Genomic DNA, 17,881 nt, shown 5'->3' with positions numbered 1-17,881 from the left:
AGGATCCCAGGGTGTCAGCTTCAACAACATTACTGGGGAGTTGGTTCCAGACCCTCACAATTCTCTGTTCACTCACGAGCAATGATGTGATGGGAATCTTAGCGGTTAGTGATTCTAAGTGTGGTTGTGATTTAAAGGAGAATGAAACTAGGCAGTGTGCAGTGAGACTGCACTGAAATATAATTCCATTCTGTGCTGGAAATATCTGCTCTGTGTGTGTGTGTGTGTGTGTGTGACGAAATAAAACACGGGGTAAACCCATTTTCAAATCAGCTTTTGATACAAAGCCTACATTACATCTATGTATAGGGATTTACACTATGAGAATACAGTTGGGTTCAGGATTAAGAGGCAAAATTAGGTTGCAGCTGGATATAGTTGTGTAAGGGGTGCTCTTAAATTCAGTAATATCAGTGCGTAATGCTGAGCACAGCCCTTCTGCACTGAAGCACTGGTTTTCACAAAACTGAGCCGAATTACAATCCCAAAAATAATCTGGTTTGGGTTTTTTTGGGGATGGGTTGTTACTGCAGACTGCCCTCTCCTGGCCAATGGATGCTATAACAGAATTAAAAGCTACAGTTGTACATGCACAGTTCCAGTTGATGTTTTGCAAATTAAAAACAATGCAATTAGGTTTATTTGTTTCAACTCATTTTCAAAGCATCTTAACTTAAAAGTCCTTAAGGTTTAAAATCCTTAAAATGTTGTGAACATAAACTAAAAAAAAGACGCTAGAAACTGGTCACATGCAATAATAATAGCTCCCACAGAAACTCTCAGCAGTTAATTTAAATAATCTTGCACAGAAATATATTCTTTTTTGACAGTAAACAAAACAGGTTATAATAACAAAGACATTCTGGATTTGTAAGAAGATACATTTAAGAAAAAAAAAACTTTTTTTTTTTTTTCAATACTGTTTTAACCTTATAATTAAACATATTTTAAAGAACCTTCCTACAACAGCTCGCTCCACTGTAGACATGTCTAGAACTGCAGGCTCGGTGACTACGCTGTATAACCTGTCTGTATCGCTCATTAAGGGTGTGTCCTGCGTCGTCTGTAACTCCAGCTGTTTTTCAGGTCTGACCCACCTGGGAAGGGCGTCTCACCCCCCACCCCCCTTGGGGCCAACGAGGGGTACTTCAGTACAGTACAGCAGGCCACCCCAGGACATGTATTAAGACATACACAAACACATGTGATGCATAGGATTGACCAGCAGGTGGAGTGTAGGACTAAAAATAGGTCATATTTTTCAGAAAGGAAAAACAAAATGTTGCTGAACTTTTAAATACATTTCCAAGAATGTTGTTTTGGAACTTATGCATTCTATCCTTTAACATAGCCTGCACGTCTTCTCTCATTTGTTGCACAATGTTTAATGACGTAAAGGCTAAGTGACAACGATAGTGATATATGACCCTTTTTTAATTGACTGCATTGATAGACGGCATCGGTTAGGAAGGTTGTTTTTTTTTTGAGTAGCATTATTGGAGGGGCCTCAGAAACATATTCATTCCGTCATCAAGGGGCACCGCTAATTTACAAAACAAACGCGCCACCTGCTGTCCAATGGAAGTATTGCGTGCCTTGTTTTTAGTGGGCGTGTGTGTTGCTGTGAAGAGGAGTCACTCATGTTCTGGGGCGGTGTTGATGCTGCTGCAGTAGGAGTGTTCCACACTCAGGGCTGGAGATGAGCGGCTCAGCGGCTGCAGAGCAGCGGCGGGGACGGTGCGAGCGTTATAGGAAGTTCAGCAGCGCACTGTTTGAGTTTATGTGCGTTTGAAAGACGCTGTGAATTTACTCTGCTAGGATGCCGCAGAGGGTGTTTGCTTTGCCGAGGCAGGAATCACTGTTCCCCCCGGCGGTGCTTAATCCCTTCGTGCAAGAAGTTCAGTTGACAACTGCGGATAAAATCAGAGTAAGATATATTTCAGTGTTGTTTGAAGGGTCGTGATTAGAAGAATCTTAAGAGTAAACTTTTAAACATGTGCTTTAAAAATATCACATTGAAGATCTCTGTTAGGGAACGCCGTACATTATATATGTGCTTGTGAATGCGAGTTAAATTGTTTTAGTTTAAATACTTGTATAGTTTTGTTTTATGCATACATTTTTTTTATTGTATTTTATTATAATTATTTTTAAGTGGTAGGGAAATACATCAGTAATGAGTGTTTGTGCGTAATTAATAGTTACGTACTCCGAGATTGCTAAATCGCTGTTCGTTTTAGAAGTGCATGGGAATTGCAATATAGCAAGACTACAGATGTGTTTTATTTTGTTATCATTACATAAATGGTGGCTTATCTTTTTATGTTAAAACTAATTTTACAAGTACTTCTTATCTCTTATTGTGATATATTTGTCCGTATTCTATGACCCCATGTTATTGTTACTATTACACACAGTATATATCTGTTGAAGTAGGCATGTATGTTTTTGTATCTCACTCCAGCTCCTCTTGGTTGGGTCAGTACTGGTTCCTCTGCGAGTGCTGTGCCTTACTGTTCTCCTTGTGCTGTCCTGGCCCTTGGCAGCCATTGCCACTCTGTGCGGTCCCACCAAAGGAACCAGCCAGCCCATTAAAGGGTGGAGAAGGTAGGACGGCTTTCTCATCGGGCCAAAGAAGCAAAGGGTGTGATCTGCATCACCATGTTTAACCCTCAGAGAAAACACAAGACAATGCTTGTTTTGTGTACATTTATATTGCACAGAACATTGGTCTGATCCAGGTTTGACTGTGATCTAAATAACAAAAGTCCTTTATAATTGCATTGGCTGTTTAGTATAAGACTTTTCACTATGCTCCCACCACCACCACACTATTATTATTATTATTATTATTTATTTCTTAGCAGACGCCCTTACCCAGGGCAACTTACAATTGTTACAAGATATCACATTATTTTTACATACAATTACCCATTTATACAGTTAGGTTTTTACTGGAGCAATCTAGGTAAAGTACCTTGCTCAAGGGTACAGCAGCAGTGTCCCCCACCTGGGATTGAACCCACGACCCCCCGGTCAAGAGTCCAGAGCCCAAACCACTACGCCACACTGCTGCCCCGATAAATCCACTATAAATCCACTTCTTGTGCAGCAGCTATTAGGACCCACATTGAATCTGATGTGCTGCTTAGAAAGCTCACAAGCCCAATCACAGCATTCCTAAAACCAGTGTTTACTGTAAGGTTCATCTCAAAGGAGCTGATTGATAACTAATGTCTATTTAGCAACCAGATACATTTGAAAGCTGACGGCTCATATTTGACTTAAAAGAAGAGGAAGTTGTATGAGAAGTCACGCAAACTGACATATCTGACTTCATTTTGTGTTCTCATTTGTCATCATCTTGCTCATAAACTGCAGTGCACTTCCACACCAGGCTCAAAAACATTTGGCCCAGCACTTGCACTTGCTTTCAGATATCCTTGAGCACACGCAACTCCTGCAAACTGCAGTATTAAGAACAAAATGCATCTTGTATGCTAAATGGCACAGTCAGAATCGCACGCTGTCAGTGCTGCCCTGTCGACAGAGCAGTCATAACACATGCAACTCTCAGCACTGTCCTTTAGGCAAACAACATGTGCATTAAGTTGCACAGTATATGGTAGGCACTGTAGTTAAAGTAAATTATTTATCGGAGTACGGTGGTCTTGCAGCTGTGCTGCAAGGCTTCTCAGAACTCGATTTGCACAGCAGCTAGAATCCTGCTTTACACTCCCATTACATGACACCCATGCTTTATGATTGAAACCTTTTCAGTCTTTTAGCACATCACTGTGTGTGAGATAATGAAAAGATCGGCTTACCCCACCTGCTCTCTCTCTCTCTTGCTCTGCATGCATGTAGAGTATTTAGTAGTTCTGCAGGCTGTATGGTAACCGCACCTCTGCCTGACCTGCTCACACTGTCCTGCTGCCTTGTGTTCCAGGTGTCTGGGGCATGCTGTGGTGAGCTGCGCCGGTCGAGCCTTCTTCTTCTTCATGGGCTTCAGAGTGACAGTGAAGGGGAAGAGGGTGAGCAGTAAAGAAGCCCCCATCCTCGCTGTGGCCCCTCATTCCAGCTTCTTCGATGGGATCGTGTGTGTTATTGCTGGGCTTCCCTCAACCGTGTCTCGTTCAGAAAATTTAGCCACTCCCGTTTTCGGCAGTGAGTTCCAGTTCTGTTTGCTTGTTTATTTTATTTGAACGTTTTTGAGGAAACGCTTACAAAAGCTTTGGAATTCCTCTCAGTCTTAAGGATCAGCCCTACAGTTTCAGACAACTGCAACCTTTTATATTTTGCAAGCTTTTTCTCTCTAAATTTGTGTGTCGAAAACCAGGCATACTGCTGCAAGTCAGCATTGTGTTGGGAGGCTAACCAAACACCAGCAATTAAACGTAATGTATGTATTGTCAAGACAGGCTAACAAACAGAGCTGGACTTTAATTTGTACAGAGGAGCATTCCTGATGTGTCTTGTCTATTAGAATGTCATTAGTGTTTATAGAAGTTAATCAATCGAGGGTCTCTGCAGTAATCCGCGTCATAAAATACACTTGAACTGTTTCATTTACTTTGATTAAAGAATGGGTGCTGACAATTGTATGATTTGTTGGGAGTATTTTACAATTTTTTTTTTTTTCAGGTCATGTTATAACTAGTGTTTTTGTTCTGTGAAATTATTTTATTTATTTATTTTTAAAACCCAGGGTTCCTGCGCTGTCTTCAGCCTGTGTTGGTGTCTCGTCTCGATCCTGATTCTCGAAAGAATACGATTTTAGAGATCGAGAGACGAGCCACGTCATGTGGGGAATGGCCTCAGGTGAGCAAGTTCCTTATAAACAGTGTGCTGTTGTTAGGAAGTGTGTCCCCTAAGGAACAGTAGCGTGTTGTTTAAGCACACAGTAACCCAACTAGTATTAACAACTACTGCTCCCCAGGAAAACTGTCATGTAAATAAACTAAATCATGTCTCCAATGGGAAATGGGAAATGGGAAACAGTACCAGGTCATCCTTCATGGTGTGAATGAATTCCAGAGGGAGGATATTAATGGGTCTTTGTTTATTAAACAAGGTCCCCAATGGCCGATTATCTGTACCATCTCCTGTGCAGATCACACTTGTAATACAAGTGTCTGACCATCATGAAGGTGGGAGTCCCATATGAATGACCGCAGTACAAAACCATGCAATTAAAATCATGAGCAGCTTTTACTGTGGCGCTGGGAGAGAGAGAGAGAGAGAGAGAGAGAGAGAGAGAGAGAGAGAGAGAGAGAGAGAGAGAGAGAGAGAGAGAGAGAGAGAGAGAGAGAGAGAGAGAGAGAGAGAGAGAGAGAAAGAGAGAGAGAGAGAGAGAGAGAGAGACCCCAGGTGAATTAGAAGAGATGAGGAAATACTGTGTGAGGCCCTATAGGGATTTCTAGGTGAGAAAAAATAAACGACTTGCAATGCAAGTTACTTTGCCATCCAATACTAGGGTGAAAAGTCATCTCCCGTCAGTAACAAACCGCATGAGAAAAAAAGAACATGTGCTGGTGGGCACCGGGACACAGACAGACACGATGATTGATTAAATCACAAGCACAGTTTTGAGGGAGCGTTCTGTTATTTTGAATACATTATAATGCAGCCTGTTTTTAGTATACAGATTGGCTAAAGGGTCCCTTTTTCAGTTTTCAGAAGTCTATTGTTTCATTTTGCTCTCTCAGCTGAACTCATCTTTTATTATTATTTCTTGTTTGTTTTAAAGGTGTTGATTTTTCCTGAAGGGACCTGCACAAATCGTTCTTGTCTCATCACTTTTAAACAAGGTGGGAGAGATTATGTGTTGCATTGCCTTGTAAGGGATTATATACTGACAATGAGAACACCACTGAGGGTTGTATGTAATGGGACATCGTTCTTGGGACAGTGACACTAATTTTCAGAATGAGACACCCCCACTTTCCTCTTTCATTCTGTTTAAATCCTCCCTCTTTGCTCCTATCTAATTGTAAACTGTTTAACTTGTGTGCCAGTAGTCAATTCAGCTACTGAAACCGGGCATTACCTTGTTACAGTTTCCTCTCACAATTTATGATTGACTGTTCATGTAGTTAAAATTATATAAGATGTAGTCCTTTGGTTACATGTCTGGTTTAACAGAATGACAGAATGTTTTTTATCATTCTATTGGTATTGATAATAATGGTCCAGTAACTCTGTCTGCTTCTATTACTGTAGGTGCCTTTATACCTGGAGTACCAGTGCAGCCAGTGTTGCTCAGATATCCAAACAGCCACGTAAGTGTTGCCGCAAACCCAGCCTCTGTTTGGATAAACCTGCTGATGTATAGCAGCCGCAGTGCAATGCCATGCCACTTGAGGCTTTCTCATTACTTAACGTTTCACTTACACATGCACCAATCTTTAATTTCAGGACACAGTGACCTGGACCTGGCAAGGATACAAAGCGTAAGTAGCTCAGGGATGCACTGCAGTTTGATCCATTCCTGGTTTAACGTGACACCTGAACTATATACTATACACTGTGGCTAATCACGCTTATAGTAAAACCTGGAATGGGTGAAACTGCTGTGCAATAGGAGTCTTATTGCCATGCCTGCATGTATCAGACGGAGCAGTCAGAGGAGAGCTTTTGACAGAGGAAGTGGCGATAATTTGGTATTGCCTTCTGCAGTGCAAAGATATCTTTACATCTGTGCATCTTAAATAATGTGTGCACCACTAATTGTAGAAGGTTTTGAAATTAGCATTGACATCAAGAAAGACTTACAGCTGTAATTTGAAACTGCCTTCTGCATTGTAGTCACAGTCCAGCTCAATTATCTTTACATCTCTGTACATTATAAATAAATACTTTCAAAAAACGTGTGCAGCGGTAATTGTAGACTGCTTTGAAATTAGCATTGACATTGAGAGAGACATACAACCTAAACCTTTATCGTAGAATTTAAGTTTCTTTTAGTGTTTCAAAACTTCATGAGGACTTCCACTTTAGAGTCTTGAGAACATCAACCCTGCTTATACTTCTGTGGCGTGCAAGCAATTCAGATGGAAGATCAAATGATAGAAATGCGCAGAAATAGAAAGATCGATCTCAGGAGCCTAACCAGAGACAGGGTGGGTGTGATTTTTAACCTTTTAGTTTAAAGTCCAGTTATTTTTCATTGAGCATATCCCAGAAATTTACAGCATTCCAAAAGACAATAAGAAATTATGTTTGTGGTATTGTGAATGCCATTTTACATATTAGTTTTGCATATTAAAAAAAAAAAAAAAAATTCAATCCAATATTAGGAGAGAAGAGAAGAGGAGTCTCCTGAACTGTGTCTGGTCTTGTCTCAGTGGAATGCCAAGCATTCACTTTATCACGCTCATCTGCATTAGCAATTACTGAAAGCACAGAATTGCTTTGAATGTGTGCAGTGTTCTCCATTGCAGGGGTTAATGTTGCGTCTTTCTGTGTTATTTTGTAGGAGAGAAATCTTGTTACTGACGCTGAGCCAGTTGTATACAAACGTGGAGGTCGAGGTAAGAAAAGCTTTGTAATGTCCAAGCCATGCAGATCTGACTGAGGGCACGATCCAATCAAGAAACAGAGCAACACTGATCCTTGCAATTGTTTGTTTTCTTGTTGGCCCTCCTAGTTTCTACCTCCACACGTTCCCACTGAAGAAGAGAAGCAGGAGCCCTACTTGTTTGCACACAGAGTCAGGGACACAATGGCCACGTAAGAACGGTCCAGTCAAATGTACTACAGCTGCATTTGTATCGTTTTTTAAAATGTTTTAAATGTATGCAAAAGTTAATTTTCTTCTTGCAAAAGTAAATCATTGTTTTCAAGCTTCACGTTTCACTAGCTTTCAAGACCTCAAAAGTCTCTCCTTAAAGAAACAGACTTTGCAAAGCCCATTTCTTTTTCATATTTCAATGGAATAGTTTGTAGCACTGTGACGCCACGAGAGCGGCTTCACCAAGCTTTGAATTCAGAGCTCGCACAATAAAATACTGCATCAAATTGATGTATAAACAGAAAACAGAACGGCTCTTCGCAGGTAACTCCAAAATAATAATAATAATTGGGACCATCTCCCCCCTGAGTGTTATGTTACCCACTGCATACCCTCAGTGGTACCCTCTTTGTTTGCACGAGTAAGCTCCAGTTCTAAAGCTGTGTTGTGTGTGCGTGTGTGTGTGTGCGTGTGTGTGCATGTGTGTTGCAGAGCCCTGGGTGTGCCCGTTACAGATCACACTTACGAAGACTGCCGGCTCATGATTTCTGCAGGAGAGCTGACCCTGCCTATGGAAGCAGGATTAGTGGAATTCACCAAGATCAGCAGGAAGCTAAAGTGAGTGAGGATGCCTGCATAGTTTCAATATCCTATTTACTTTTTTCTCAACTGTGTGGTTTTGTGCCACAAATTATTGTTATTTTCTTTTTTGTTATCTTCAATGAGATTTCATGTGTTTTCGCTTTTGGCTTTGATGATAACATTTTCAAATATTGATGGGGTCTTATGAGACTGTAAGGCAAATTGTAGCAGTGCAGTAACATTAAAAAAAAATAAAAAAAACTTAAACCCATTTCGATTAATTTAATTAAGCCTGACGATCATGACAATTTTATCCAACTGTTTTAGGGACAGTTTGATTTATTTTCAAAGCATTTTACCTGTTTTTTGTCTGAACTCTTTTTAAAACAATTTTCCAGCTTGAAATTGGATAACATCAAGAAAGAGCTGGAGGGCTTTGCAGCAATCGCAAGTGAATCTAAAGGCGGACGAATCAGGATTGAAGAATTTGCCAAGTTCCTTAAGCTGCCCATTAGTCCAGCTCTGAATGAGCTGTTCACACTGTTCGACAGGGTTGGTAGTTAGTCTTCCTCCTCTTCCAGTATTAACTGGGTGAAGGCTCCACGACGGTCGATTTGATGAGCCCTTACCCAGCCAAGACAAGTCGCAGCTGGAATTTACTAGAACATTTCACAGCACTCTTAAAAAATGTACATTATAATGTGGGCAGCAGTGTGGAGTAGTGGTTAGGGCTCTGGACTCTTGACTGGAAGGTCGTAGGTTCAATCCCTGGTGGGGACACTGCTGTTGTACCCTTGAGCAAGGTACTTTACCTAGAATGCTCCAGTAAAAACCCAACTATATAAATGGGTAATTGTATGTAAAAATAATGTGACATCTTGTAACAATTGTAAGTCGCCCTGGATAAGGGCGTCTGCTAAGAAATAAATAATAATAATAATAATAATGCCAGCAATCGGACGCAAAAGGAGTGGTTAAAAAAAAGTTTAGAAATCAGTGTTCTTGCTTTTTATCTTGTTAATAAAAACAAGTTACTTTCATAGCACAATGCCCCAAAGCAGGGCAGTAGCATAGTTACAGAAAAGATTGTTCTGCTGGTAACAAACTTATTAGTGAAGATATTCAATGGATGAATATTCTATTTCTGTTGATTTTAATTAGTTCTTTTCGTCTGTTTATGATTATGCACTTGTGCTTTTATGGGTTGTAGTTTTCACAGAACAACAGAGAATGGTTGTATAATGTCTCATTAGTTTCTGTCTCGAAGGAACATTGCGCTCCCAATTGTAACTTGTTTATTGGGTGTTTAGTCTTTATGATGTTTGATTAACAAAACAGATTTTCATGGCGTTTCATCAGTATGTCTTCTGTAATCATTCTGTAGACCCACAATCTCTCTCTCTTCTCTATCTGGCTGGGATATTTCGATTTTAATTATCTAATTACAAGACAAAGTAAATCATTTCAAATCCATTTAATAGTGTCAAAGGAGAAGAAAAACCAATACCTGTGTTCTTGTGTTTCCTGCAGAATGGAGATGGCACAATAGACTTCAGGGAATATGTGATTGGTCTAACCGTCTTGTGTAGACCTGCCAACACCAAGGGCACGATCCAGATGTTATTTAAGGTAATTCAAATGACTGCGTAAGACAACCAGAACTGTATGATGCTTCTAGATCAAGGAACAGTGGGGTCTTCTAGGGCAGTAGTCTTCAACCATGGTCCTCCGGTACCCCCAGGGTCCAGGTCCTTATTCAATCAGGTCACTCTTTTTTTTGTTTTTATTGCGGTCTGGAGATGCACATGTACTTGAGAGCTGGGTAGCCAAAGTTGGCCCTTCCACTCCTGGTCTTCTTTCCAACCCTGTTCTAAATTGAACCAATTAAACCTCCATCCAGACACTAAAGTAGTTAATTATTTCATAATAATCCTAATAAAAAAAAAGGTCACATTTTAACACATGCCATTGGAGTCATCAACACACACACACTATATAAGCGATTTGATACAATGCAGCGCCTCCACCTGTCCATGATTGGACACCCCTGCTCTAGAGCAATAATTGAAGCTACTGTTTAGTCTGAGAGGCTGTCTAAGTCCTGGCTTTTTTTTTTTTGTCCCAGAAAACGATGCATGTTTAAAAGATATATTTAAATTTGTGGATTAAACAAAAAAAACTGGAATATTGGGGGGGGGGGGGGGGTTGAAAAATACTTTTAGGGTAAGAGCATGTGGAACCCTACAACCTGCACAAAAATCCGAGCTCTCTGCCAAGCCATAGAGTTACTGTACATTCTTCAAATTCCGTTCTCCAGTCAAGTACAAGCATCTCCCTGCTCCTGCAGTCCCTGAGGCTTTCCTCCATTGGTTTGTCCCACAGATCTGAACTCGCACGACAAAATGAGTATGTAAATATCCAACATTGAGATTTTTCTGTATTTAAAAGCCGTATCTGCGATCTAGAGAGTACTGTACATTAGGAATGATTCACATGTTAAGGACTCCTGTTAAGGAAACAACAATACAGCGAAATGGAATCCACAGCAATCTGCTGTATAGTCTATATACCCAGGACTCAGTTTTGACACTAGTTCAGAATTACTGTACTGGGTATGCAAACACACTCTTTTCTTCCAGCTCTTTGATGTGGACGATGATGGGAGAATAACACAGGAGGAGTTCACCTCCCTGCTACGCTCCTCGCTGGGGGTGCCTGACCTGGACGTCACAAAGCTCTTCCAAGACATAGACGCAGACGGCTCGGGAAAGATTACATACAGTAAGTGCGGAAGAGGGAGTGGCAGCTGGACTGCAGAGAGCAAACACTTTCTGCAAGTAGTAATTACTGAAGGTGTTGGCCTTTGATTACACAGTAATCTGGATACATGCATGCTCAATATGCCCTTCCGTCACTGTCTGTATAATTGTACCATGTTACGTTTCCTATCTATGTATCTATTTTAGAATGCATATGTTTGTTTGGTTTTTTTTCCCCAATAGTTATGGCAAGGCAACTTCTCAGAAATCCATGGAGTTCACACAAACTGTTTTAAAATTTCTAAAAATGAAGCTAATAATTGGTGACCAAAGGGGAGGTAAATTTATAGTGCCGTATATATAATTCTAGAGGGGGTGAACATCTGTTTCTCTAGCAAAGGTTGAATGTTTCTGTGTTGTTTTCTCCCCACAGCTGAGTTTGAAGACTTTGCTCTGAAGCACCCGGAGTACAGCAAGTTATTTACGACTTACCTCGAGCTGCAGAGGCACCACGCACTGCACTCAGGGGACACGGACCCAGCGGCAGCACATCCCACTAATACAGTCAGCCCTGAAGCGGAGGACAGTGCCTCGGACAAGAAGGAAGACTGACCGTGAAGTCACTGGCTCGCACTGCAGACCATTTCCAATAGAACACGAGAGACTTCGATACAGTGGCTCATTAAGGACAGTGGAGGATAAGTCAATAGAAATGTGTTCTGTCGAGATCAGGTGATAAATGATGGCAGGATCTTGACATTTCAAACCGTTCTGTCCCGATCACAAGATAAATGATCTCAGGGTCTACACAACACTTTTAAAAAAAATTTTTTAAATTCCTTCAATTAGCCGATGCAGTTAGATTTTTTGGGGATAAAAATAATGTAAATACAATGCATATTATTATTATATGAATGCTGTAATGTGCAGGATTTTTAAGTGGCCTAAGTGTTACACTTTTAATAAGGAGTTGAATAAATGTTATTTTCTTTACAAACTTTGTTTTATAACTGTATTTGTAGGAATAAGACAATTGTGTTTAACTTGTCTGTTATTGCAGAGCATTGCAGAATGTTAAACTAATTTGCTGTGGTGTTTTCCAAGAAAAGCATTAGCATTGCCCACAATTATAGTAAGTCTCTATGAGCTGCAGTATATTTGATAGTATTCGCTGCAGGCTTATGTCATTTACTTCTATCTAACATTATTACCAGTCAACAACAACTTGCATTCATCGCACATCAAAACATTGGAGGTAGCTGTGCAGTGTATTGTTTTTTATAAATCAATATTTCACTTTCCTAAAGTATATCTATTGTCTCTCTCCAGAATATTCAAGACATGTAAGAAATAAACCTCTTCATCCTAATGTTGTTTTAGTTGGCACAACTTTCTGCAGCAAAAATAAATAATTGACATACATCAATCAACCAATCAAAACCTTTATTTATCTTGAGAACAATGACGACCTGGCAAATTAACTGCTGTTTTGAGGTGCTGTTAAAAAAAACATTTTGCTGTTTTGAAGTCTATTGGCTCTGAAAACAAACAACACATTTCGTATACTGTGGATGAGTTTGAAACTAGGATTCCAGTGACTGTTGATATTAATGATTATGACTTTAATAATCATTTAAGTTGTTTTAATGCAAGCTAACCAACAGGGGGGCTTTTTACTTCTGTTTTATAGCAGGGCTGGAAAACAAGCTCTCAATTGCACAGCATTCGCAGCCAGTCCAGGTTTTACTGTCATCTTAGGTAGGCCCACTTGAGCGAAAGTCTGCAAGTGGAACAGTACTTTCGTGAAAAGTTAAAATATCACATTATTGTTTGTTATAATATGAAATACCTTAGTGGTGTTTTATGTATTAAATCATATTTTTAACCTTGTTTCAGAGCATATTTTCTAAAGTTGAATTTAATCATGGAAGCAATAAGCACTGGTACAAAGACATATAATATCATACTCCTATTGTTCAATGCTTTTAAAACGGGTTCATTTTATGCAGTTAAATGACTATAAATTGCATTCAGGATTACACGGGTTTGTTGCTACGGACAATTACCAGCAGGCCTCAACAACATACAACCTGTAGAAACCCGTGTTCAGCCAGAGTAGATTCATTCACGTGACCACTTGGTGGCAGCAGAGCATCATATATTACAGGCCATCGTTTGAGTTTTGAAACTTATTGATTTATTTATTATTAGTTTATTTAGCAGATATTTTATTCAGAACAGCCCACTGAGAACTATCAGAAGGGTTTTTTGTTGTTGTTTTCACATGCTGATTTTAAGTCTGACGTTTAACAATTGCTGTAATTAATTAACAAAAAAGTTCCTGTGATTTTTGTTTTTTTAAAAAGAAAGTTACTAAGAACAAACATTTCAAGCAGTTTTTGGGTACAGTACCCTATATATATATATATATATATATATATATATATATATATATATATACACACACTCTGCAGATTGGCTATAGGGTTGCCACCCCGCCGGTATTTTACCGGACTGTCTGGTATTTTTATGTACTTTGACCCCTTGTCCGTTTTTTTTGGAAGATGTCCGGCAATCCTAAGCAGAAAGAATTGAGGTAGCAACGTAAGCAACAAAAACGCTGTACCGTTATGTTTTTCTTGTGTGCTCACCGCTGTGTGTTATCTGGTGTGAGCATGCGCGCTGCTGTTAAGTTTGACAGCCCTTTGAATGAAGAAGTGCAAAAATATTAAGTAGCATACTGTAACGTTAAGCGCGAAACTATTAAGTAGCATACTGTAACGTTAGTCACAATGGCAGAGACAAATGAAGACGTAGACAATAGGAGGGGATGGGGCGTTACAGACGGTTACAGAACACAGTTCCCTTGCTCATATTTATGCAGTTTAATCGGAATAAAAATTTAAAAATAAAGTCAAATTTTAACACATCCCGTTGGAATGAACACCGATTTGATACAATGCCGCACCTCCACCTGTCCGCTGAACAGCTGAACAGTAAAATGGGAGACACGAACTTTTAGTTCTGCAGTTCATCGTGCAAGTTGTACACTTCAAAGTAAGTAGCCTAGGCACCAGTGTGATACAATAAATAATATAGGAGACAATAGAACGCATAAATAAGGTGACAATTCTGTTATGATATATAGAATGATAATTATACAGAAGGTAAACATAAAAAAAAAAAAACCGAAATGAAATGCTTTTATTTTTCTAGCTCTTCTAATAGTTTCAGAGCGGCCAGTTCCACCGAATATATTATTATATTACTACTTAAGCATTTCTTTATAATCGGAAATATGCATGCTTGACTCGATCTGTAAAGTAGATTTTGTTACCCTGTTCTGTGTCTGTCGTTGAATTGTTATGGAATGGTTCCACAGACTCCGATCAGCCCAAAGCTGTATTAGGTAGCCCAAGATTAGCGGGACCGAATTGTAAGCACAATATGAACAGATACAGTAAACACCAAAGAATGATATGTTAGTGTCAAATTGAACGTGTTTATTGTTTTGTTTTTGTTGTTTGTTTTGTTTTGTTTTGTTTGTTTGTTTGTTTTTTAACAGTTGCCAATTCCGTATAGAAAACAAGGTCAGCGAATGTCGTTAATGTTTATATATGTAACTTTTAACTGGCTTTAGGAATCGATACAAACTGCATCACTAACCCAAACAACCCCTAGCTGTTTATTGATTTATTTGTTTATTTATTCATTTTAACAAGCAGTGGCGATAGCTGGATTATCAAATTTACATTGGCAAGCACCGGTTAATTTACACTTAAAATGTGATCTATGCGCATAGTTTAAATTAATTAATGTTTTTTGTTTTATTTTTCAACCCCCTTTTTAATGATTAAAATACATGTCGCTGTAAAAGAAGACAATAACAATTAAGGACTTTGTGCTGGGGGTTTTCTGGCAATATTATAACGTTATTTGATAAACGGGCATTTGATGGTCTTCAAAGCTCGGGGTTCAGTAACGCATTGACAGACTCATATAATATGCATTCGGTTTATATTAATATACTGGTCTTTTTATATCTCCATAAAACAGTAAATCCAAAGTTTTGCAACGCTGTCAACGTTGTTTGAGCTTTAATATAATTGTAATATTAGGCTACCTGCAGAAAGAAAGGTTACCTACTGTTTCCAAATACAAGCAAAGCAAGCCTTTAAACGTTAAATATTATTTAATCATATCAAACAGTAAACGTGTATCGGCTCCTGCTACACGTGGTGCATACTGTAGATTTAGTTTGTAGTTGCAATGTCCTTTTATAACACAAGAGGGAGGTAGTGAGCTTTGTTGTCTTTCCAAAACCTGAAACAGTTTGGAGCATTATCTAACTGTATTATTTTTATTTATTTATTTATTTATTTATTTATTTATATATTTATTAAATGAAAAGCAATATTTTCTTCTGCTTTCAAAAAAACAGATGGTAAAATAATAATAATTATATATATATATATATATATATATATATATATATATATATATATATATATATATATATATATATATATATATATCTCACAATGTATTGTTTTGAATTATATAGTGAAATATGTCTGGAAAATATACAGATAGGCTAATGTCACTTTTCATTTATGGCACAATATATTTATCAATATAAAATATATTCATAAACATATTTACCAACTATATATAGTTTCACACATGTATTACACAACAATAATCCACAATATATTGTAATACCACATATGTCTGTAACAAGAAGCTAGGCTATATAGAGACTTTACCTGTGACCCTGCGCTTCTGCAGTTCATAACAGATACTTGAGCAAGAGCTCTCATTGCTTGGTTTAATTTGTTTGACCCTTTTCTTTGTACAAGCCCGTTCATCACTTTCTCAAGCCTTAATCTCAATTGATAAGGTTACCAAGAATGAATGTCCACAAGCACGATGTGTTAATTTCTCCGCAGCCCCGGGAAAGCCTGTCTAGTTAAATTGCAAATGCTCAGTGCTGGTAATTTCATTTGATTTGACCACCTCCTAATGTAACTGGTTTAGGGTGGACACCCCTCTTAAGAAACAATAAAGAATCTTGTATTAAAACAAAGGCTGCAAACGCCTGCCTGCCTGCTGCTTAACTGACATGTTTTCATGCAGCCAGAATCATTTCTGTTGTTGTTGTTGTAGTTACTGCAGGTTACAATTTATTTTCAAGCTCAGGGGCCCAATTTTAAAAACATTGGACACTGGGATTCTGTGTAAAAACTGTCAAGATGCAAATGCGGATAAAAACAGATGAAGTGATTTCTGTTTAATTCAGTTTCTTTTTAATGCTGTTTTATTTCTGAGTAATTGCCAATGTATTTTCCTGCTTTTGTAATAAAGTGGACGAGACTACTATACTGTACTATGCTATACTGTAGTCTATCAGCATGCTACTGTAATAAAGTGGACGAGACTACTATACTGTACTATGCTATACTGTAGTCTATCAGCATGCTACTGTAATAAAGTGGACGAGACTACTATACTGTACTACGCTATACTGTAGTCTATCAGCATGCTACTGTAATAAAGTGGACGAGACTACTATACTGTACTACGCTATACTGTAGTCTATCAGCATGCTACTGTAATAAAGTGGACGAGACTACTATACTGTACTATGCTATACTGTAGTCTATCAGCATGCTACTGTAATAAAGTGGACGAGACTACTATACTGTACTATGCTATACTGTAGTCTATCAGCATGCTACTGTAATAAAGTGGACGAGATTACTATACTGTACTACGCTATACTGTAGTCTATCAGCATGCTACTGTAATAAAGTGGACGAGACTACTATACTGTACTATGCTATACTGTAGTCTATCAGCATGCTACTGTAATAAAGTGGACGAGACTACTATACTGTACTATGCTATACTGTAGTCTATCAGCATGCTACTGAAGATATAGACACAGGCATCACCAGATTATACACTACATGGAATGTAAATGCAAAATTCTGCTTCTAAGATAAATCCTGTTAGTACTAATGGAAAAGTTTCCAGTATACTTTGCATTTTGTTATGCATTAGGGATATTTCTTTATAATGTTTTGCCATACCTCAGGGATGGAAATAACACCCTTATTGCATAGCAGTTTCACCCATTCCAGGTTTTCTACGAGCCTGATTAGCCACAGTGTGCAGGTAACAAGCTCAGGTGTGTCTTTTTAAACATATAGTAAAACCAGGAATGGATCAAACTGCTTTATCATGCTTGGCTTAGCCTTAACTTTCTCTTTGCTTTACTGCACCTTGCTGTGCGTTTGCCACAGCAGTAATACCAGTCCAGGATGCATATTTTATCAGGTGTAACCCTGATCTTATTTCATCACTAGTCAATAAGCAGAGCTCTGGGGAGCAAAGGAAAAAGGGCATGAGTGCCATCTGATTAATGCAAAGCAAAAAGTATGAGGGTTGTAGCTAATTCTATCATTCTGTACAGCCGCCAGCTGGGCTCTTCCACTTATGTAGATCTCGTATGCAATTTTGAAAGAAGGACACGTTGTTTTACATAATTCAAACAATGTAAGTACGTATCGGGATGCAGTTCCACCTCCGCGGTGTCTTTTAGGAGCAAAAGCATGTCAATCAAGAGCGGAAGCAGCTGATTGGTTAATGACAGGATAGAGGGCGTTGAAAGGGTGGGAAATCGCTTTCTTTCACATAGCTTCAGATCAAACTTAAAATAAACTAAAGTGAAAAAGACAAACGTTTTGGCTAGTTCCAGTGCATGCCGATGAAAGCACTGTTACCTTGATAACAGATGCCATGTCTT

The 17,881-nt window shown here is 38.8% G+C and overlaps 1 protein-coding gene across 1 annotated transcript; it reads left to right on the top strand.

Annotated features, from left to right (window-relative positions):
• The first annotated feature begins 1,607 nt into the window (after positions 1–1,607).
• On the top strand, positions 1,608–12,499 carry LOC117425417 (lysophosphatidylcholine acyltransferase 2-like). Its single transcript, XM_034042345.3, has 14 exons — positions 1,608–1,927; positions 2,465–2,607; positions 3,950–4,167; positions 4,709–4,821; positions 5,750–5,810; positions 6,223–6,281; positions 6,418–6,452; positions 7,478–7,532; positions 7,649–7,731; positions 8,225–8,350; positions 8,713–8,866; positions 9,845–9,943; positions 10,954–11,095; positions 11,507–12,499. The coding sequence occupies exons 1-14, from the start codon at positions 1,820–1,822 to the stop codon at positions 11,683–11,685; spliced, it is 1,575 nt and encodes a 524-aa protein (XP_033898236.3). The 5' UTR covers positions 1,608–1,819; the 3' UTR covers positions 11,686–12,499.
• Positions 12,500–17,881: the final 5,382 nt, after the last annotated feature.

The sequence above is a fragment of the Acipenser ruthenus genome, chromosome 20, assembly GCF_902713425.1.
Source record: "Acipenser ruthenus chromosome 20, fAciRut3.2 maternal haplotype, whole genome shotgun sequence".
Classification (NCBI taxonomy): domain Eukaryota; kingdom Metazoa; phylum Chordata; class Actinopteri; order Acipenseriformes; family Acipenseridae; genus Acipenser; species Acipenser ruthenus.
The sequence above is the reverse complement of the archived record's forward strand: the minus strand, read 5'-3'. Positions and strand labels throughout refer to the sequence as shown.

Bases quoted from the DNA above. Each gene is read 5' to 3' on its own strand.
- LOC117425417 (XM_034042345.3), top strand. From the start codon at position 1,820: ATGCCGCAGAGGGTGTTTGCTTTGCCGAGGCAGGAATCACTGTTCCCC. The intron at 4,168-4,708 runs GTGAGTTCCAGT...TTTAAAACCCAG, and splicing joins AGCCACTCCCGTTTTCGGCA to GGTTCCTGCGCTGTCTTCAG. The intron at 8,867-9,844 runs GTTGGTAGTTAG...TGTTTCCTGCAG, and splicing joins TGTTCACACTGTTCGACAGG to AATGGAGATGGCACAATAGA.